At 47.7% G+C, this 23,970-nt stretch overlaps 1 protein-coding gene and 1 long non-coding RNA gene across 3 annotated transcripts in view; one reads left to right on the top strand and one right to left on the bottom strand.

Annotated features, from left to right (window-relative positions):
• The window catches only part of LOC125893421 (SREBF chaperone), an 86,791-nt gene that overhangs the window by 57,514 nt on the left and 5,307 nt on the right, over nucleotides 1–23,970 (bottom strand). The window contains exons 2-4 of one of the 2 annotated variants that reach the window (XM_049584086.1): nucleotides 17,101–17,301; nucleotides 11,271–11,391; nucleotides 10,845–11,002 (exon numbers count right to left, since the gene is read on the bottom strand). In XM_049584086.1, the coding sequence (XP_049440043.1) occupies nucleotides 10,845–11,002; nucleotides 11,271–11,391; nucleotides 17,101–17,222 (401 nt within the window). In that variant the 5' untranslated portion in view covers nucleotides 17,223–17,301. Of the gene's footprint in view, nucleotides 1–10,844; nucleotides 11,003–11,270; nucleotides 11,392–17,100; nucleotides 17,306–23,970 lie in introns of those variants that run through there. The other variant, XM_049584087.1, reaches the window with a different exon arrangement.
• On the top strand, nucleotides 13,191–17,018 carry LOC125893425 (uncharacterized). The gene is made up of 3 exons (XR_007449892.1): nucleotides 13,191–14,202; nucleotides 15,068–15,935; nucleotides 16,462–17,018. It is a non-coding gene; the product is annotated as an uncharacterized LOC125893425 (long non-coding RNA).

The following is a 23,970-nucleotide window of genomic DNA, read 5'->3' as shown; positions in this document are numbered from 1 at the left end:
AAGAAGGAGGGGGAGTCACTGTAGACAAAACGGGACTGAACGGACAGAGCTTAAGACGTTGCAACCAAAGAGAAAAAGAAAAAATAAGTCAAAAAAGTTAACAGATCAATCAAAAAGTGTAAAAATTGTAAAAATCTGACTATAAGGTGTAAGCTTGTTGTACATACATTATAGTATATCTAGAAGTTAGGTGTGTAAAAACAGTATAGTGTTGTAAATACAGTAAAGTGTTAAAAATATAGCTGTAAAAAGACTGACAAATCATTGGGAGACTGACTTGACAGAGAGTACGAAGGAGGAGGTGAGGACTGCAGCCAACACAGAGTGGGGAATGCAGCCAACAGTTGTGAGCTTACACAAAAACAGAGCTTTGTTATAATTTGACATTTTGGTTCTGATCTTTAGTGGGTTAAAGGTCATTACAAGAAAACAGACAATCTAGGGTTTGTATGTTTTGTCATAATCTGGTATCTGTGTTTGTTTTGTGAAATCTGTTTTAAAGTTGTTATATGAGGTAGTTATTAACAGTGTCTCAGTGAAACAAAACCAGACAAGGGCAACCTGACGGCGTCAACAAATTGTCTGGGGACTGGAAAGCTAACGGTACCAACGAAAAGTCCACATGTTTCACTGATTGAACCACTTGCTCGGGTGAACTCCATACAAACTGGTTGGCTGTTAAGGGGAGAATAAAAAAGACATATCTGTTATTTTAATTTAATTTTGAAGATAAATAAAATAAGCGATAAGTACAGCTTAAAATAAGTAATTATAGCGTATATGAATAGGTTTATAATAAATAAAATAAGTAAATAAAGACAGGTTGAGATCAAACTGTTCAGAGCTGGGTGGAATAGAGCCAGCAGAAAAGAAATTAAATTAATAAATCAACCTGTTGCAGTAGGGAGGTGAGCACTGAGGGAGAAACAGTGAGGATCTAAAAATAGATGGATGAGGGAGAAATCATTGAAGATGAGATCTGGGGAGAAGAACACTGTTTAACTGAGGGCCCGATAGAATAGGGGGGAATAAGAACACATTTCTGGATAGAAAGGACTTATTACGATAGCAATGGGGTTGAGCACGAGCAAAGCGAGCAAAAAAATCAAACAAAAGCTCTGGCAAATCACCAAATTTGTAAATTTGAAAAAAGTAAAAGAACTGTTTCCAGGTGCCCCGTGGGAAGCGCTTTTGCGCAGATTGTGGAATCCTTCCTCATTACATTCACTATTGCAATACTTGTGTGAAAACTATGAAGGCGCGCCAGTAGCCTCACTGCCTCTGCAACAGATAAGAATACAGGTACAAGTACAACAGGAGAGATTTATCATCCGCGGCTGCAGATCACTGTAGTGCCCAGAAAAGTTGAGTGGGAGACAGGAAAATTTGGGTGCATAGTTCAAGTTCCACAGGAGGACGGGTCACATAAATTAGAGTATAACCAATTAGAGGAACACGATACAAAACTGCCATAACTGTAGGGAAAATAGTGGTGCTGATACGTACTACAGAAACAGATAGACAGCCAGAAATCTCTAGAAATAGTGAGGCAAAGCAAGGCTTCATGGGAGCCAAACAGGGTAAGGTAAGGTAACAGTGATAAGACAACATCCAACTCGAGCTAAAAGAATCCGACGGTGTGTGGCTAAATGGCACAAGAGAACATCAGGAAGACATTGTTGGCCTCTGGATGGTACCTTCAATCTGGCATGCTGTGATGAGGTAGAATCAGAACTAGGACACATTGAGGCTCGCGATACTAAGGCCAGTTACGCGTTAAAGAACAAGCGAGCAAAAGAAAGAGAGGTATTGGGATGGTTCAAACAAACAGGGACAAAAATGATGGTGCAATTGGAGGAAAAAGGAAAAGAACAGACAACAGAGCAGGTGGCGCCACAACCCCTACAGAGCCCACAGCACCGCCCCTGCCCACACCACCGCCCCCATACCCACAAGAGCCTACACAACCAATAATGGGACAATATCCGTTGTTGGAAGACATAGAACTAGGGGACCAAGTGGGAGGGACGTTCACAGTAACCCTGAACAAACACATTAAAAAGGAGCCCAAACGGAGAAAATCATCAACCCTGAGAGCCCAGCTGCCGATGGAGAAACCTCTCCTCTCAGACACAGAAAGTACTGATGGTTCGATAGCTGATGAAGAAGATGAAGAAGCTGAGGCCCCGGAGATAGACAGATATCGAACACCTCGCAACAGGAGAGTTAGTGGTGGTGCCTGGACCGCAGATATGGAACTAACGGGACTTATCAGCCAAGAGGAAGCTCCTCCCATTGAAGAAGAGGTCCCACCCACGAAACGACGTAAAGATCAGAGACACAAACAATTAAAGGTAAAGAATACTAAGCCCCACTACTCAAGCTGTCACGACCTCCCTGTTGAGGAGATCAGGCACCCACAAAAGACGAAACAGGAGCGGCTGCTGAGATGCCAGAGCACCCCAGGCATGAATATAATAATAGAAAAAGAGCTGCAGCGCCTCAGAGAGGAATGGCTTAGGCAAAGAGTCCCAAGGTTGAGAGTGGTCATGAGGACATGGTGCGACAAATGCAGGAAATGATTAATAGAACTAACGAAAAATTGGACCAAATGTCCCAGGAAATAGAGACCTTGGAGGAGGAAATTAAGCAACCTCAAGGCCCGACACAAGAACAACAAAGACCTAATGCCAAACCCACAAAAGAACACATCACTATACGACTCCAAGGCACAATGGAGACAGACAAGGGGCGAACAGAAGAAATACCAGATACAGACACTGACCTGGCGCCACATAATACCACAGTGCACAGCGGCAGTCTGAGTCCAGAAGGTATGACACTAAGAAATGGGAGAGTCATAAAGGTACTCAAAATGGCGGATGAAGAGAATGAAGACAATGAGGGGTCCAGCATGTACCCTATAATAACAAAGACCAGTGGCAGAAAACAATACGAACCGTGGCCATTCATGGACATGATAGGCCTGGCAGAGCGCCTACCAATACTCACAGATGGTGCTGATAAATGGATATTGGCCCTAGAAGAAACCACAGCCGGCATACGGTTGGCGGTGGGGGACATCAAAGCCATCCTCATGTACGTGGCAGGAAAAAAAAACACCAAGGAGATATTTACAGACGCTGGGCTGAGTGCTGCCTATGGAACCAACATCAATGATGGAGTGGAATTTGGAGGCTATCGATCTCGTGTGTGGGAACAGCTGAGAAAACATTACCCAGCAAAAAGAGATCCATCCAAGCTGGAAGGAGAAACCATGGGGGAGGATGAATGTCCTTCAAAATTCCTACACAATTTCCAAAAAAGATGGAAGGAAGAGACGGGAGAGGCATGGAATGCCAACAAGACCACTCAAAGCCTCTTTAAAATGATGGTGAAAAAGGCCATGCCTGAAGAGGTACAGCGACGCCTAGAGGGAGTGGTAGGATTGATGAAGATGGAATGGCCACTGTTTACAGAGCACATTGTTCATCATGTAGAGCTCTACAAGAAAGACAAAAAGAAAAAAGAGGAAGATGATAAACAATTGGCTAACAAACTAACTCAGTTACAGCTGGGAGAGTTAAGCAAACTGGTGAAAAAAGAGAAAGAAAAAGCCAAGGTTCAAGCCCCCATGGTAATGGCAACCCAAGCAACCCCACAGAATGGCCAGTCTCAAGCTCCTCCACAGCCAACCCTGGCTGACTCCAACACAACAGGTAATGACACTGCTATCAATGCCACACACCACCATCATTACTATCAGACACAGACACCAAGAGGTGGTGGCGGTCAACGACCCCCCAGAGGGCGGGGCCGAGGAGGAAACCGTGGATGGAGAGGGGGCAGAAACCTCACACCAGGCAACCAGCAGGGATATCAGGAACAATTCAATCAGCAACCAGGACCACCTCACATGGGTGCAAACTACCCAGGGGCCAATCAGGCTCCACCTGATGGTCTCTGTTGGGGGTGTGGACAGTCAGGCCACATACGAGCTCAATGCCCCAGCAATCCATGGGAAGGTCCAGCACAAAACTGGCCCAACATGGAACAGCCACGCCTTGGTAGGGATGCCCAGAGGAGCCTGAGGGGGAACTGATGTTACCAGCTATATCATTGCAATCACATGATGAACCAATCATACCTGTTGTCATCCAGGACCGTGAGTATCCTTTCATGGTAGACACTGGTGCTACATATTCATGCATTGGAAAAGAAGGCTCAAGGATCTCCCTCTCCACATCATCGATAAAAACAATAGGCTTCTCTGGGAAATCACAAATCATACCATTAACACAGCCTGTTCCAATGCTCATTGCAGGCAAGGTCATCTGCGCTCCTTTGCTGTATTCAGCCTCCACCCCGGTAAATTTATTGGGGAGAGACATTTTGTGTCCCTTGAAGGCTAACATCATGTGCACCCAAGATGGGCTGTATTTGGACTTCCCTGATGATCCCCCACAAGGCATGATGTCCCAGCTTCCCCAGACTGCACCAGGAAAACAACAGGCCCTAGTTTATTGGCTCCAGTTGTCACCTACAGAGTCACATCTCAAACAGAAATGGGCTGAATGGGAGACATGGATTCGCATGCACTATGACACAGCACACACCCCCACTCTTCCACTGCACTGCACGCTCATGTATGACAAAGATCAGACTCACGTAGATTACCAAGAGTGCTGGGATGCTGCAATTAACAAAAAACCATGTCTGATCACAAGTGAGGACATATTTTTGGGGCCGGAGGGTGTAGCGGCGGCTGTTCACCTTCCGGAAGAATTATCAGGGTGGTTTCAGATACCTAACTCCACACCACATGTTACATTGTTGGTGGCAGGAAATTGTGAGTCTCATCATCTTGGTCCTATGGTTAAACGTGCTCTGCAGGTGCAAGAGTGGACGCCTACACAAAACAAATACATTCACGTTTCCAAAGATAAACAGTTCATCAGGATCTCACTCAAAGTAGGTGATGAGGCAGTAGCACACAAGGTAGCGGTAGAGGTAACCACGCCCACACAAATGGCAATCACTACAGAACATGAAGAAATGCTAAACCAAGTTCCACCACAGTTGTGGACAGCCCACAAAACAGACGTAGGTTTAATAAAATCAGCTCAACCAGTCCACATTAAGTTAAAACCACATGTTAACTTACCATATCAAAAACAGTATCCTCTCAAGCAGCATGCCATTGATGGCATCAGACCAACAATTAAGGGGTTGGTAGAAGCAGGGGTATTGGTTGAGACTAGAAGTCCTTGTAACATGCCTATCTTCCCCATAAGAAAACCACATTCCACAGACTACCGTTTGGTCCACGATTTACGAGCTGTAAACGCGGTAATAGACGGGGAAGTACCACATGTTCCAGACCCACATACGTTGCTATCAAATATCCCACCAAACACCCAGTGGTACACAATCATTGATTTGTGCTCAGCCTTTTTCAGTGTACCACTACATCCAGATTCTCAATATCGTGAAGGTACGAAGGCCGACAATTTACTTACAAGCGCTTGCCACAGGGTCTATCGGAGTCGCCGTCACTATTTAACCGCACTTTGACGCAGGATCTGGCTAGTCTGAATGTATCCAGCACTGTGTTACAGTATGTTGATGATTTGCTTATCTGTAGTACAACCAAAGAGCAATGTGAAAAGACTCCATTGCTGTACTCACAGCCTTGGCAGAGGGCGGACATAAGGTTAGCAAAAACAAACTGCAATTCTGCCAGCAGTCAGTAGAGTATTTGGGGAGACAATTATCTGGGGACAAACGGCTTATTGCACCCTCACAATTGGAAGCAGTAATCCAGGCCCCTCAACCGCAGACGGTTGGCCAAATGTTGTCTTTTCTGGGTATGACAGGTTACAGCAGACCTTGGATTTGTGACTATGCTATAAAAACTGCTCCCCTCAGGGCTCTGTTTAGGGCAGCAGGACAAACAAATAATGCAGCACAGTTGCAGTGGACAGAGGAGGCGAAGGAAGCGTTCCAAATCTTAAAGAGTGACATGCAATCCGCCCCCACGTTGGGAACGCCTAATTATGCTAAACCTTTTCACCTCTATGTTGCAGAGAAGTCTGGATTTGCGTGTGCTGTCCTGATGCAAGACACACCCACAGGTAAACAACCACTAGCCTATTACAGCACCAAACTTGACAACATAGAAGCTGGTTTGCCACCCTGCTACCAGGGACTGGCAGCAGCAGCTTTTGCCTTTCAGAAAGCATCATCGCTGACCATGGGACATCCTGTGACGCTATACACTTCTCACCAAATTCATTCATTATTGACAAGTCCATGTTTTGTTTTAACACAAGCCAGACGCACGGGCTATGAAGTTGTTCTGTCAGCCCCTGAACTTAACATACAGCGTTGCACCATCGTTAATCCCGCCACAAAACTGATGTTGCCCATAGAAGGTGCACCACACAATTGCATTCATGAAACAGACAACTTTATGCGCGCTAGGGAAGACTTACATAACCAACCAATTCCTGCAGATCTCACACTGTTTGTTGACGGCTCTTGTTTTCGCGATGGCACCGGAAGTCATGCAGGATATGGTATTGTTCAACTCAATAACACTGACCAAAGCTTTGTAACACTGCAATCTTGTAGCCTCGCTCAGCCTTGCTCAGCTCAACTCGCAGAGATAAAAGCCTTGACAGCAGCGTGTCAATTGGCAAAGGAAAATCACTAAATGTTTACACAGACTCAGCATATGCCTATGGTGTATGCCATGTTCATGCCAACATCTGGAAACAAAGAGGATTTCAGAGCAGACGGCACTCCAGTAACCCATGGAGCTGCCATACTTGACCTTTAGAAGCCATGTCACTTCCCAAAGCTCTAGCTGTAATTAAATGTCCAGCTCACCAAAAAACTGATACATTGATAGCAAAAGGTAATAACCTTGCAGATGAGGCGGCTAAACGAGCGGCAATAGGTGCAGTAATGGCACCTATACTTACCATACAAGACTCAGAACCACTCACTTCCTTGCCCTCGCTAAAGCTGCACAGGATAGAGAAGAGGAAGCTGAAAAACGTTTATGGGTAAAAAGGGGAGCTATAAAGAACATGAGACCAGGGCCACTGCATGAAGATTGGCTAGATGCCCATGGCGCTTTGTACTACCCACCTTATTATTAAGACATGCAATAATTTGGGCGCATGGTAGTGACCATTGCGCAAGGGGGGAGATACTAAGGAAACTACAAGCAGTATGGTGGTCACCATTTATGGCAGCTACAGTGGATAGGGTCTTAAACGAATGTGACATCTGTGCACAACACAACATCAGGAAAAATTTTTCAGCTCCATTGGCACACATACCTCTCCCAGACGGTCCCTTTCGACATATCATGTTAGACTACATCGACAAGGGACCACAGTCAAGAGTTAGGGGAATGAGATACGTTTTGGTGGTCATATGTAGATTCAGTAGATGGGTGGAAGCAAAAGCTACAGCAAGATCAGACCACAGAACAGTTGTAAAATTCTTGTGCCAAGAGGTATTCCCAAGATTTGGGATGCCTGATACCATATCATCAGATAACGGTAGCCATTTTTTGTCTAACGTCATGCAAGAGACATTGAAACAACTAGGGATCAAACAAAAATTTGACTGCGTGTACCATCCCCAATCACAGGGAGCTGTAGAAAGGGCAAATGGTATTCTGAAAACCAAAATAGCTAAAATAGTAGCAGATAGTGGAAATAAACTTAACTGGGTGGATGCTTTACCGCTTGCACTAATGTCTATGCGTTCACAAGCTAGCAGAATCACGCATCTAACACCGCATGAAATGCTTACGGGCCGGCCCATGCCGCTATCTTACTTAAGAGGTCCCCATGAGGGACCGTCCCTGGAACAATTACAGGGCGAAATGTTTGACTATTTACGAAGTCTAACCCGTATCCATAGGGCTATCTCCCAGCAGGTGAAAGGCACCACAGAGGACAGAAGGGTCGAAATCCCAGAAGACCTTCAACGCATACTTTCTGGAGAGTGGGTTTACGTCAAGGTGTTCAAAAGGAAGTGGGACCAGCCACGCAGAGAAGGTCCATACAAGGTGATACTTGCCACACCAACTGCCTTGAAAGTTGAAGGTAAGGACGTTTGGTTCCATCTTAACCACTGCTGCAGAGCTAACAACCCAGAGAGGGTGTCGACAGAGAGCACCTCAGAGGAAAACACCCCATTCTCAGTGGCTGACGATGGACCTCATGAGTCGCCACCTGGTAGCAGCAGGGCTGATGATGAGGGCCCAAGCGCAGAAAGACCGGAGAGAGGAGAGAGAGCAGAGGCAGAAAGAGAGCAGGGAGAAGAAAGCAGCAGCTCAGAAACAGGTGAAGATGGTAACCTGACTCAAGTTTACATATGTAGACAGAGACCAACAAGTACAACATTCCAATTGGAACACTAAAAACCTCATCAATTCTTGATTGGTTAGAAAAGTTCTCTGTTGGAAAAATCTTACAGACTATAGGAGTAATATTTGGACTCAGCGTCCTTCCCCTAGTACAGATCCTGATAAGAAGGGCCATGAGAACGGCCACAGGACAATTTATTATGCTGATACAACAGCAGAAAAAGCTCCCCAAGAAAGGCGAATTGTGGAAACTAGATAAACCGTGCACCCAAAAGATTGAACAACGATTTATATGAAACCATGATTGATAATACGGACGTATGTGAGAATATGGCTGACAATATAAACTTATATGAGCCAATGAAGGGGAACCTGGAAGGAGAATACGAGGTTGTATAGAGGGAGAGCCGATTCAGGGTAGGAAATAACCAAATAATTGGCAATAGATTCAGGAAAAACCTTGCTGTTACCAAACCCATACTAACAATCAACTGATTGACATATATAGGTTATCTATCCTACGGGGCAATTAGGAGGAAAAGGAGGGAAGTGAACTGAACTAAACAATGTCCTTTCTAACACACAGATTGGTGCAGAGCATGGCCAGCATGTGGAGATCCCTGTATCCAAAGCAGCAGAATCCAGGGTTGGTCTACCAAGAGCGCCCAGCCATGTCAGAGGACCAGCCCCATTTGAGCCCAGGCTAGGGATGACCTACAGCGACAACTGGTCAACCACCACGAACTGCAACAGGAGATCGAGATGCTGAGAGGGCAGGTGGCGGTCCAGCAATTCAAGCCACAAGGACTGACATGAACATGATGAAATAACAATGGCATTTATGTATGATGATGTCATAATATCATTGACACGTGATTTGTGTGCAGGACAACAAGCTGTGATTTATGCCTACTCCTTAATAAGAAGACACATGTCGTATGTTATTCATTAATGAAGAGATGTGTGACAAAATGATGATTGATGAAATATGATCTATGAGTTAGAGCTGTTGATAATCACTGGAAAATGATTCATGTGGTAATAGTTAATCTTAATCAATAGTTATGGACTATGTAGCCCCAAAGGGGGGAATGTAGTGTAAAAGTTTGTGTTTAGTAAATCAAGTAACAAAGTTAAGATATCTAAGTGATTGGGAAACAAAAAAGAGCCATATAATCATGTACAAGGCATTATAAAAGCTTTGAATCTGTATTAGATACTGTCGACGTCATTTACTCCTTTGATCATTCACTCCTTTGAATCTGTTGTCAAGGTCATTTACTGAAAGAACACACCATGTCCTGTTTAATGATGAAACACATACTCAGGTGCTGTAACTAGCACACACTTGCTCACATATTGTACTCCAAGGTTTTATTTTGCTTGAAACTAGAAACACTGTGGGCCGTGTAGAAGTCCCTGGAATTCACATCTTGCATGAAACTAGACGCATTGTGGACTGTATAGAGAGTCCCCAGAATGCACATATTTTTAAAAAATAGAGCGAGAATGGAACCGAACCTAAGGGAAGGAATTTTGGGAAATTCCAGGCTACATCACACCATTAAAAACGGCCCAATCAGAATTGGACACAAAGAAGTTCTCCACCAATAGAATTGGGTTCGAGTAGGAAGTATTAGCAAAAAAGGTGGAGACTCGTCTGGATCTCCACCAGCATATAAGCTAGGGTTCTGAACGCAGTTCTTTAGTCACACTCCGGAGTCTGACTCACTAAGTTGTATGTGTTAAAGCCTGTTGACACATTAAACTTGATTGCATCGGACCTTGCCTGTTTCCAGTGTTTCTTTAAGTATTTGCCAGCTGAACCTAAGAGATCAAATCGACATTTGAAGACGACTAACAAGAGACAAGAAGTTCAAGGTCGGGAGCCTACAGGCCCACTTCCAGGCACCGAATCTTAGACACTTCAGCGCGCAACTCCTTGTCTCCCCAGTTGCTCATCTTTACAGTGTCTGTCAGGTTTGTGTTTCCCTCTTGCTACTAGCTGCTTGCTAATTCCTGCTATCAGCTGTTTCCTGTTTATCCACTGCCAGTGGCTCAACGTGCAGCATCATCAACAGCTCCTCCCACAAGTCATCAACAGCCCTTTCTGTGGCAGAAGAGCGCCTCGTTCTTTTCAAACCAAAAAGGTTCCACCAATACGTCTACCCTATGAGGCGGAAAATTGGGCACCTCGGATCAACTCGCCAATCCGGCTCTGTGTGTCTAAACGCTCGCAGCTTGCCGGCAAAACGGCCCAACATTCGCTGAAAATCTGGCAGAGTAAAAGGGGCTAGGGTCTCTGTCCCTGTATCTGTCTCAGATGTCTCAGACAGTCTGAGTTCAGCAGCAGTGAGACACGTGTTAAATCTTTGATGATACACAGATAGATGATACCAACAAGGCTTAGCTCCGCCTCTTGAAGACACCTGGTCAGCCCTGTCCACTGTCTTACCTGTCAGAGTGGACGTGGTTGCGGATTTCCTCCAACAGGCTGAAGACTCGACTCAGCGGCGACCGAAAGACGTCCACCGGCACCAGGCTGCTGTCCCACGGAGACACCGCCGCCTTCACCAACACTTGCTGGATGTAGGCAACTGGAGGACCCCGATACTACGAGACAGACACATCACACCTTCAGACTGTCTCCTGGATCAAAGTGTCCTCAGGTGAAGCTGTGTCTCTCTGACTGTCAGCAATCAGAGTTAATGTGTCTCTGTCTCTGTCTCTGTCTGACCGTCTGTCTCAGAGGACATGTCAGTTCAGTCTCACACTTAAGATTAAAATTAGTTTCACTTTAAGATTCAAGGTCAGAGGACTGAGGCAATAAGGAGACATTTTAGGATGTATATGGACATGTCCATGTTCTCTGGTGTCCTACCCAGTCAGGACGTTCTCCAAGGTCTCCCTGAGGCTCATGGGAAGGGATGCTGTAGTCTCGCACCCCCGTGGTGAACTCCACAGGACCCGTCCCCGGCAGGGGGAGCCTCAGTAAAGGATAGCTGGGGGGCAGACAGGGGAAAAGGGTGAGACAGAGAAAGGCAGGGGGAGACAGGCAGAGTGGGACAGAGAGGGGGAGACAGAGACAGGCAGAGTGAGATGGCTCAGTTCATCAGTCAGACATGACACAGAGCTGATGTGATGTCAGACATTGTGGCTGCTGTTTGCATGTGTGGTCAGATCATAACACACACACACACACACACACACACACACACACACACACACCTGAGGACAGTTATCACACACACACCTGTCCAACATTAAATGACACGGTAAAGCTTTCTGTCCTCTGTGATGAGGACAGCAAGACAGACACAGGAACATTTATCCATGTCATCGCATATGTCCTGTCCTCTCTTGTCCTCTCCTGTCCTGTGTCCTGTGCACCCACCTGTGCCCTCCTCCCTGTCTCCAGCTGATCCCTCCCCTTTTCCCAGGTGTCTTTCAGCCTCCAATCAGGAGCCATCCAGAGCAGTTAGTCAATGACCTGCACCTGAACACTTCCTGTCTTCTGACCAATCACAGTGCTTTTACACTACGAGTCACACACACACATTCACTCATTCACACATTGACACACAGGTGGGTGTGGCTAACATACATGATGTCACCTGCCCCTCAGGTTAACCTCACTCAGTTTGGAGTTTAGTATCTTGCTCAGGACACTTTGACATGCAGACTGCAGGAACCTGGAATCGAACCCACGACCTGATTAGTGGATGACCCGCTTTACCTCTGAGCCTCAAAGTCCAGTGACAGCTGCGACTGAACCTAAGCAGTCCGTCCGTCCTGGCGTTCTCTGGACGTCATCTTCACAGATACACAACTCGTGTAGGCTCGTGTGATGATGTTCTAAGATGGAGGCTGTGGATGTTAATGTGTCTGACGTTCTGAGATGGAGGCTGTGGATGTTAACGTGTCTGAGGTTATAAGATGGAGGCTGTGGATGTTAACATGTCTGAGGCTCCAAGGTGGAGGCTGTGGATGTTAACGTGTCTGAGGCTCCAAGGTGGAGGCTGTGGATGTTAACGTGTCTGAGGCTCCAAGGTGGAGGCTGTGGATGTTAACGTGTCTGAGGTTATAAGATGGAGGCTGTGGATGTTAACGTGTCTGAAGTTCTGAGATGGAGACTGTGGATGTTGACGTGTCTGAGGTTCTTAGATGGAGGCTGTGGATGTTAACGTGTCTGAGGCTCTAAGGAGGAGGCTGTGGATGTTAACAAGTCTGAGGTTCTGAGATGGAGACTGTGGATGTCAACGTGTCTGAGGTTATAAGATGAAGGCTGTGGATGTTAACGTGTCTGAGGTTATAAGATGAAGGCTGTGGACGTTAACATGTCTGAGGTTATAAGATGAAAGCTGTGGATGTTAACGTGTCTGAGGTTCTGAGATGGAGGCTGTGGATGTTAACAAGTCTGAGGTTCTGAGATGGAGACTGTGGATGTTAACGAGCCTGAGGTTCTGAGATGGAGGCTGTGGATGTTAACGTGTCTGAGGCTCTGAGGTGGAGGCTGTGGATGTTAACGTGTCTGAGGTTCTGAGATGGAGGCTGTGGATGTTAACGTGTCTGAGGCTCCAAGGTGGAGGCTGTGGATGTTAACGTGTCTGAGGTTCTGAGATGGAGGCTGTGGATGTTAACATGTCTGAGGCTCCAAGGAGGAGGCTGTGGATGTTAACAAGTCTGAGGTTCTGAGATGGAGGCTGTGGACGTTAACATGTCTGAGGCTCCAAGGTGGAGGCTGTGAATGTTAACGTGTCTGAGGCTCCAAGGTGGAGGCTGTGAATGTTAACGTGTCTGAAGTTCTGAGATGGAGGCTGTGGATGTTAACATGTCTGAGGCTCCAAGGTGGAGGCTGTGGATGTTAACGTGTCTGAGGTTCTGAGGAGGCTGTGGATGTTAACATGTCTGAGGCTCCAAGGAGGAGGCTGTGGATGTTAACAAGTCTGAGGTTCTGAGATGGAGGCTGCGGATGTTAACGAGCCTGAGGTTCTGAGATGGAGGCTGCGGATGTTAACGAGTCTGAGGTTCTGAGATGGAGGCTGTGGATGGTTCCTTTTGTCAGAGCACTGATGACTGACCCCGGCAGTCTGTCCACAGTAGACTCTGTCCACAGTAGAGTCTGTCGTCGGTAGAGTCTGTCCACAGTAGAGTCTGTCCACAGTAGAGTCTGTCCACAGTGGAGTCTGTCGTGTGGCACAGTACTGACAGAGACGGCATATCTGTCCAAACATGGAACAGAGGACCTACCAGCAGGTGAGGATGCTGGCCGAGGTGAAGAGGATGATGGGTACTGGGTAGGAGGCGCACAGCTGCCCGTGGCGGTAGAAGAGGAGGCTGTGGATGTTAACAAGTCTGAGGTTCTGAGATGGAGGCTGTGGACGTTAACGTGTCTGAGGCTCCAAGGTGGAGGCTGTGAATGTTAACGTGTCTGAAGTTCTGAGATGGAGGCTGTGGATGTTAACATGTCTGAGGCTCCAAGGTGGAGGCTGTGGATGTTAACGTGTCTGAGGTTCTGAGGAGGCTGTGGATGTTAACGAGTCTGAGGCTCCAAGGAGGAGGCTGTGGATGTTAACAAGTCTGAGGTTCTGAGATGGAGACTGTGGACGTTAACGTGTCTGAGGTAATAAGATGAAGACTGTGGATGTTAACGTGTCTGAGGTTCTTAGATGGAGGCTGTGGATGTTAATGTGTCTGAGGTTATAAGATGAAGACTGTGGATGTTAACGTGTCTGAGGTTCTGAGATGGAGACTGTGGATGTTAACGTGTCTGAGGTTATAAGATGAAGACTGTGGATGTTAACGTGTCTGAGGTTCTTAGATGGAGGCTGTGGATGTTAACGTGTCTGAGGCTCCAAGAAGTAGGCTGAGAATGTTAACGTGTCTGAGGCTCCAAGAAGTAGGCTGCGGATGTTAACGAGTCTGAGGTTCTGAGATGGAGGCTGTGGATGTTAACATGTCTGAGGCTCCAAGGTGGAGGCTGTGGATGTTAACGTGTCTGAGGTTCTGAGGAGGCTGTGGATGTTAACATGTCTGAGGCTCCAAGGAGGAGGCTGTGGATGTTAACAAGTCTGAGGTTCTGAGATGGAGGCTGTGGATGTTAACGTGTCTGAGGCTCCAAGGTGGAGGCTGTGAATGTTAACGTGTCTGAGGTTTTGAGATGGAGGCTGTGGATGTTAACATGTCTGAGGCTCCAAGGTGGAGGCTGTGGATGTTAACGTGTCTGAGGTTCTGAGGAGGCTGTGGATGTTAACATGTCTGAGGCTCCAAGGAGGAGGCTGTGGATGTTAACAAGTCTGAGGTTCTGAGATGGAGGCTGTGGACGTTAACGTGTCTGAGGCTCCAAGGTGGAGGCTGTGAATGTTAACGTGTCTGAGGTTCTGAGATGGAGGCTGTGGATGTTAACATGTCTGAGGCTCCAAGGTGGAGGCTGTGGATGTTAACGTGTCTGAGGTTCTGAGGAGGCTGTGGATGTTAACATGTCTGAGGCTCCAAGGAGGAGGCTGTGGATGTTAACAAGTCTGAGGTTCTGAGATGGAGGCTGTGGACGTTAACGTGTCTGAGGCTCCAAGGTGGAGGCTGTGAATGTTGACGTGTCTGAGGTTCTGAGATGGAGGCTGTGGATGTTAACATGTCTGAGGCTCCAAGGTGGAGGCTGTGGATGTTAACGTGTCTGAGGTTCTGAGATGGAGACTGTGGATGTTAACGTGTCTGAGGTTATAAGATGAAGACTGTGGATGTTAACGTGTCTGAGGTTCTTAGATGGAGGCTGTGGATGTTAATGTGTCTGAGGTTATAAGATGAAGACTGTGGATGTTAACGTGTCTGAGGTTCTGAGATGGAGACTGTGGATGTTAACGTGTCTGAGGTTATAAGATGAAGACTGTGGATGTTAACGTGTCTGAGGTTCTTAGATGGAGGCTGTGGATGTTAACGTGTCTGAGGCTCCAAGAAGTAGGCTGCGGATGTTAACGAGTCTGAGGTTCTAAGGTGGAGGCTGTGGATGTTAACGAGTCTGAGGTTCTGAGATGGAGGCTGTGGATGTTAACATGTCTGAGGCTCCAAGGTGGAGGCTGTGGATGTTAACGTGTCTGAGGTTCTGAGGAGGCTGTGGATGTTAACATGTCTGAGGCTCCAAGGAGGAGGCTGTGGATGTTAACAAGTCTGAGGTTCTGAGATGGAGGCTGTGGACGTTAACGTGTCTGAGGCTCCAAGGTGGAGGCTGTGAATGTTAACGTGTCTGAGGTTTTGAGATGGAGGCTGTGGATGTTAACATGTCTGAGGCTCCAAGGTGGAGGCTGTGGATGTTAACGTGTCTGAGGTTCTGAGGAGGCTGTGGATGTTAACATGTCTGAGGCTCCAAGGAGGAGGCTGTGGATGTTAACAAGTCTGAGGTTCTGAGATGGAGGCTGTGGACGTTAACGTGTCTGAGGCTCCAAGGTGGAGGCTGTGAATGTTAACGTGTCTGAGGTTCTGAGATGGAGGCTGTGGATGTTAACATGTCTGAGGCTCCAAGGTGGAGGCTGTGGATGTTAACGTGTCTGAGGTTCTGAGGAGGCTGTGGATGTTAATATGTCGGAGGCTCCAAGGAGGCTGTGGATGTTAACAAGTCTGAGGTTCTGAGATGGAGGCTGTGGACGTTAACGTGTCTGAGGCTCCAAGGTGGAGGCTGTGAATGTTGACGTGTCTGAGGTTCTGAGATGGAGGCTGTGGATGTTAACATGTCTGAGGCTCTAAGGTGGAGGCTGTGGATGTTAACGTGTCTGAGGTTCTGAGATGGAGACTGTGGATGTTAACGTGTCTGAGGTTATAAGATGAAGACTGTGGATGTTAACGTGTCTGAGGTTCTTAGATGGAGGCTGTGGATGTTTACGTGTCTGAGGCTCCAAGAAGTAGGCTGCGGATGTTAACGAGTCTGAGGTTCTAAGGTGGAGGCTGTGGATGTTAACGAGTCTGAGGTTCTGAGATGGAGGCTGTGGATGTTAACGTGTCTGAGGCTCCAAGGTGGAGGCTGTGGATGTTAACATGTCTGAGGCTCCAAGGTGGAGGCTGTGGATGTTAACGTGTCTGAGGTTCTGAGGAGGCTGTGGATGTTAACATGTCTGAGGCTCCAAGGAGGAGGCTGTGGATGTTAACAAGTCTGAGGTTCTGAGATGGAGGCTGTGGACGTTAACGTGTCTGAGGCTCCAAGGTGGAGGCTGTGAATGTTAACGTGTCTGAGGCTCCAAGGTGGAGGCTGTGAATGTTGACGTGTCTGAGGTTCTGAGATGGAGGCTGTGGATGTTAACATGTCTGAGGCTCTAAGGTGGAGGCTGTGGATGTTAACGAGTCTGAGGCTCTAAGGTGGAGGCTGTGGATGTTAACGAGTCTGAGGTTCTGAGATGGAGGCTGCAGATGTTAACGAGCCTGAGGTTCTGAGATGGAGGCTGCGGATGTTAACGAGTTTGAGGTTCCGAGATGGAGGCTGTGGATGGTTCCTTTTGTCAGAGCACTGATGACTGACCCCCGCAGGCTGTCCACAGTAGAGTCTGTCCACAGTGGAGTCTGTCCACAGTAGACTCTGTCCACAGTGGAGTCTGTCCTCGGTAGAGTCTGTCCGCGGTAGAGTCTGTCCACAGTAGAGTCTGTCCACAATGGAGTCTGTCGTGTGGACAAAGACACAGTACTGACAGAGACGGCATATCTGTCCAAACATGGAACAGAGGACCTACCAACAGGTGAGGATGCTGGCCGAGGTGAAGAGGATGATGGGTACTGGGTAGGAGGCGCACAGCAGCCCGTGGCGGTAGAAGGCCGCCGAGATCTTCTCTCTTAGCTGCTCACGCAGCGTCATCCTGGTGGGCGGGGTCAACTCCCGGCCATTAGGAAGCACCGTGCGGCCGAGGACGGTTCGCAGTGGGGCATCCAGGGACCTGCAGGACACAAACAGACAGAGACAGACACAGACACAGACACAGACAAAGAGACACACAAAGACAGACACAGACACAGACAAACAGAGACACAGAGACAGACACAGTGACAGACACAGACACAGAGACAGACAGACACACAGAGACAGACACAGACATACAGAGACACACAGAGACATACGCAGAGACAGACACAGACACAGAGACAGACAGACACACAGAGACAGACACAGACATACAGAGACACACAAAGACAGACACAGACACAGACAAACAGAGACACAGAGACAGACACAGTGACAGACACAGACACAGAGACAGACAGACACACAGAGACAGACACAGACATACAGAGACACACAGAGACACACAGAGACAGACACAGACACAGAGACAGAGACAGAGACAGACACACACAGAGACACAGTGACAGACACAGACAAACAGAGGCAGACAGAGACAGACACACACAGAGACACAGTGACAGACACAGACAAACAGAGGCAGACAGAGACAGACACAGACACATAGACAGACACATACAGAGACGCAGACACACACAAAGACACACAGAGACATAGGCAGAGACAGACAGACACAGACACACACAGAGACAGACAGAGACAGACAGACAGAGACAGACAGACAGAGACAGACACAGAGACACACAGAGACACACAGAGACAAACACAGACCCAGAGACAGACAGAGACACACAGAGACAAACACAGAGACAGATACAGAGACAGACAGAGACACACAGAGACAAACACAGAGACATACAGAGACAGACAGAGACAGAGAAATGAACATTAATAATCACAATAAATCATGATGTAAACATGTTGATGACATCACTCTGTGACACTGGGTGTTTCTCAATGAAAAGCAAAGATCCTCAAACAGCCGAATTTGAAGGACGCTCGCTATGTCATAGACCCGCAGAAGGACTGTTCCAATGTCAAGGATCAAGGACAGACAGACAGAGGACAGACAGAGACAGACAGACAGATAGACAGAGGACAGACAGGTGGACAGATGGAGACAGACAGACAGACAGACAGACACAGACACAGAGGACAGACAGATAGACAGAGGACAGACAGATGGACAGAGGACAGATGGAGACAGACAGACAGACAGATAGACAGAGGACAGACAGACGGACAGACACAGACACAGAGGACAGACAGATAGATAGACAGAGGACAGACATGCAGAGGACAGGTGACACTCTGTCCTGAACTCCTTGTCAGTCACATGACTGAAGGTCACATGGTGTTACATAGAGAGCTGGTTCAGCAGACTTAAGGCATGGACACATTCCTCACCTGTCTCATCCATCACACCTGGTCAGACCACCTGACAACAGCCAGCTGTGATTGGACAGGATGCACAGGGGGCAGAGTTGGAACCATTCATCCATTCATACACACTCATAACATGTATTGAGAGGATTAAGAGGATGAAGAACCTGAACGCCACGTGGCCTGGTGGAGTCTGATGTTACCCACAGGACCTACACTTATTTTATTACATTAAATCAAACTAAGTATTAAAGTTATTTTAAGTTAAAACAAACTAAGTATTAAAGTTAAAGTTAAATGCAGTAACTGATTATTAAAGTACAGAGTACTGCAGTAACTGAATATTAAAGTATAGAGAGTACAAACAGTACTGCAGTAACTGAGCATTAAAATAGAGTAAAGAGAGTATTGCAGTAACTAAGTATTAAAGTAGAGAGTACAGAGAGTATTACAGTAACAGAGTAACACAGCATAGCCTCTGCTAGCGGTCCTCCAGTAATGGCAATGACACCCCGTTAAACCAATCGGAGGTCACTAAAATTAATACTGTCTCGGTGTGTAAATATGCAAAAACTATGTCGGACTCCGTAGTTTTCTCTGGACCCCTCCTAAATCTGACCACTGATGACATGTTTAGCCGCATGTCATCATTTAATCGCTGGCTGTCCAGGTGGTGTCCAGCAGACAATGTGGGTTTCGTTAATAATTGGCAAACTTTCTGGGGAAAACCTGGTCTTATTAGGAGAGATCATCCCACTTTGGATGGAGCTGCTCTCATATCTAGAAACCTGGCCAAGTTTATTAGTAATTCAAAACCCTGACAACCCAGACTTGAGATCAGGACTCAGAGTCACAGTCCTATAGGCTTCTCTGAGCTTCTAGTTCAGTTACCCAGCCATAGTTCTATACAAACGGTGTCTGTCCCCCGACCACCTAAATTATCAAAATCCCTAAAGCCCTGTGATGGCTACATGATGTTTCCTGTAGTGAACTGAGGCTCTGCACACTACTGAACCTCCACAGTTACAGTTAACCCTCAGTTGGTGAGATTAACCCTTTCATCTGGTTCATGTTTCAGAAGGACCTGGATTAAAGCAGTAAAATGATTCTGATGTCAGTGACATGTCTCCATCAGGACTCTGAGCTCAGGGGAACCTGTTGACTCTCTGACCAATCACAGCTCTGCTCTCTGCCATGTGACAGATGTACACACACACACACACACACACACACACACACACACACACACACACACACACTCTCTCAATCAATCAATCAATTTTATTTATAAAGTCCAATATCAAAATCACAATTTGCCTCACAGGGCTTTACAGCATACGACATCCCTCTGTCCTTAGGACCCTCACAGCTGATCAGGAAAAACACCCCAAAAAACCCTTTAACGGGGAAAAAGTTGTAAAAGTAGTTTGAAATGTCCGTACATGTTAAACACTGACCCAGCTGTGTCCCATGACCGTCCCCACGCTGTGGACAGAGACTGTACCTGCTGATGGGAGACCAGCTGGTGTCTCTGCGTCCTCTGAACGCAGCAGCAGCAGCTCTGTGAAGCTTCAGTGGTGTCTTGCGGTTACCGTGACGATGCCTCCAGGACTCAGTGTGAGACTGCTCAGCTCGTTCCCCCGGGACAGACATAAACATTCCTTGAGAGGACTCTGTCTGAGGAGTCTGACGATGTGCTGTTATAAATAAAGACAGCAGTGTCCGCCTAACACATAGTCTTCTGCTCATGTCCTCTCAGAGGACAGCTCCATGTCTCAGCTGTGTGTCCACCTCACTGTGTCCTCTGGGGTTACATGAGTGTAGCAGCCAGACCTGATTTGGCAGAGGCTCAGCAGCATCTCCGTCAGTCTACTAATCCGGGATTGAGCTGATCGGAAACTCAACGAGCAGGGCTCAGGGCCTGTGTCCTCCCCCCGCCACGTCCCTCCTCACCCGTCAACAGACCGTCCTGCATGCTGAGACATCCACCTCTCGGTTGCAACCAAAACTTCACATCCAGAAAATGAGCGCCTGTCACAGGCTGAGAGCTGCTGCTGCCTCCAGGCTGTTTAAGTCCTCCTGTCTCACACTGTCTCAGTGTCTCAGTGTCTGTCTCACACTGTCTCAGTGTCTGTCTCACAGTGTCCCTCAGTGTCTCACTGTGTCTGTCCCACTGTGTCCCACACTAACTGAGTCTCTGCAGACACAAACCAACATTACTGACAGACTGAAACAATACAGTAAAGTCCAAAACACACCGGCGGCATCACATGATGGCGGCATCACTGACATGAGTCAAGTGCCGCCCCAACACACACAGAAAGCGTTGCGCCAACCAGAATTCTATTGCACACTCCACTTCGCCAGGTGGTGGTAATATGACTAGCTGGTTGCCAACCGGCAATTAGAACAAAAGACGAGGAAGAAGACGCAGGAACCGTAAGAAAACACACAACGCAGGACGACCACGACAACCAGGCAATGATGGTACCAATGTGAGGTGCTTATTGTAGTTATCTATATATTATTAGCTGCTACTATGGGAGCTGGGAAGTACAAAATAGGCATTTCTCTGAAAAAGAAGCTTTTTTCCAAGGACGGCGACGCTGGAAAATAGGACAATAGTGAGAAGTGTCGCAACGCCACCAGTGTGGGCTTGTACATAGAGAATAATGGGGCGTCTGTTTTGACACGTGTCGTACGGCGCCGGTGTGTTTTGGCCTTGACTCAGAGACTATCTCCAGTGGGACAGCTCATCCCGTCTCAACACTCCCTCACATGCTGATCTTGAAGGCCTCTCCGGGTTCATGCACCCCTGACATCATCAGTAACTTCCTGTATCATTTAGATGACATACGAACTCCACCATCAGAGAAGTGAGGGCTCCACAGCCTGTCAGCGGGACGATGGGACGACATGTTCCTGTGATCAGACACGCTTCACATGGACGGACACGTTACTGTAGCTTTTTACAACCACTGCTGTCAATCAGCAACCATCAGAGACAACCACGTCCATCGGAGACAAGCACGTCCACCAGAGACAAGCACGTCAACCAGAGACAAGCACGTGCATCGGAGACAACCACGTCCATCAGAGACAACAACGTCCACCGGAGACAAGCACGTCCAGCGGCAACAGGCACCTCCATCGGCGACAACCACGTCTGTCGCAAACAACCACGTCTTTCGGAGACACGCACGTCTATCAGAGACAAGCACGTCCCTCAGAGACAACCACGTCCCTCAGAGACAACCACGTCCGTCGGAGACAACAACGTCCACCAAAGACAAGCACGTCCATCAGAGACAACCATGTCCATCAGAGAAAAACACGTCCGTCATAGACAAAAACGTCCATCGGAGACAAGCACGTCCATTAGAGACAAGCATGTCCATCACAGACAACCACGTCCATCAGAGACAACAACGTCCATCAGCGACAAGCACGTCCATCAGAGACAACAATGTCGATCAGAGACAAGCACGTCCGTCAGGGACAACAACGTCCATCAGAGACAAGCACGTCCGTCAAAGACAACAATGTCCATCAGAGACAAGCACGTCCGTCAAAGACAACAATGTCCATCAGAGACAAGCATGTCCAACAGAGACAACAACGTCCATCAGAGACAAGCACGCCCATCGGCGACAACAACGTCTGTCGTAAACAAGCACGTCCGTCAGAGACAACAAAATCCATCTGAGACAAGCACATCCGTCAGAGACAACAAAATCCATCTGAGACAAGCATGTCCATCAGAGACAACAACGTCCACCACAGACAAGCACATCCACCAGAGACAAGCACCTCCATCAGAGACAAGCACGTCCGTCAGAGACAACAACGTCCATCAGAGACAAGCACGTCCACCAGAGACAAGCACCTCCATCAGAGACAAGCACGTCCATCAGAGACAACCACATCCGTCAGAGACAAGCACGTCCATCAGAGACAAGTACCTCCATCAGAGACAAGCACGTCCACCAGAGACAAGCACGTCCATCAGAGACAAGCACGTCCATCGGAGACAAGCACGTCCATCGGAGACAAGCACGTCCACCGGAGACAAGCACGTCCACCGGAGACAAGCACGTCCAGCGGCGACAAGCACCTCCATCATCGACAACAACGTCCGTCAGAAACAAGCACGTCCACCAAAGACAAGCACGTCCATCAGAGACAACAACGTCAGTCAGAGACAACAACATCCGTCAGAGACAAGCACGTCTGTCGGAAACAACCACGCCTCTTCGGAGACAAGCACGTCCATCAGAGACAAGCACGTCCCTCAGAAACAACCACGTCTGTCAGAGACAAGCACGTCCGTCGGAGACAACAACGTCCACCAAAGACAAGCACGTCAATCAGAGACAACAACGTCCACCGGAGACAAGCACGTCCGTCACAGACAACAACGTCCATCAGAGACAAGCACGTCCATTAGAGACAAGCACGTCCATCACAGACAACCACGTCCATCAGAGACAACAACGTCCATCAGAGATAAGCATGTCCAACAGAGACAGCAACGTCCATCAGAGACAAGCACGTCCGTCAGAGACAACAATGTCGATCAGAGACAAGCACGTCCAACAGAGACAACAACGTCCATCAGAGACAAGCACGTCCATCAGAGACAACAATGTCGATCAGAGACAAGCACGTCCGTCAGAGACAACAATGTCGATCAGAGACAAGCACGTCCGTCAGAGACAACAACGTCCATCAGAGACAAGCACGTCCGTCAAAGACAACAATGTCCATCAGAGACAAGCACGTCCGTCAAAGACAACAATGTCCATCAGAGACAAGCATGTCCAACAGAGACAACAACGTCCATCAGAGACAAGCACGCCCATCGGCGACAACAACGTCTGTCGTAAACAAGCACGTCCATCAGAGACAACAAAATCCATCTGAGACAAGCACATCCGTCAGAGACAACAAAATCCATCTGAGACAAGCATGTCCATCAGAGACAACAACGTCCACCACAGACAAGCACATCCACCAGAGACAAGCACCTCCATCAGAGACAAGCACGTCCGTCAGAGACAACAACGTCCATCAGAGACAAGCACCTCCATCAGAGACAAGCACGTCCATCAGAGACAACCACATCCGTCAGAGACAAGCACGTCCATCAGAGACAAGTACCTCCATCAGAGACAAGCACGTCCATCAGAGACAAGCACGTCCATCAGAGACAAGTACCTCCATCAGAGACAAGCACGTCCACCAGAGACAAGCACGTCCATCAGAGACAAGCACGTCCATCGGAGACAAGCACGTCCATCGGAGACAAGCACGTCCACCGGAGACAAGCACGTCCACCGGAGACAAGCACGTCCAGCGGCGA

This window comes from Epinephelus fuscoguttatus, linkage group LG8 (assembly GCF_011397635.1).
Source record: "Epinephelus fuscoguttatus linkage group LG8, E.fuscoguttatus.final_Chr_v1".
Lineage (NCBI taxonomy): Eukaryota > Metazoa > Chordata > Actinopteri > Perciformes > Serranidae > Epinephelus > Epinephelus fuscoguttatus.
This window is presented reverse-complemented; position numbering and strand designations above follow the sequence as displayed.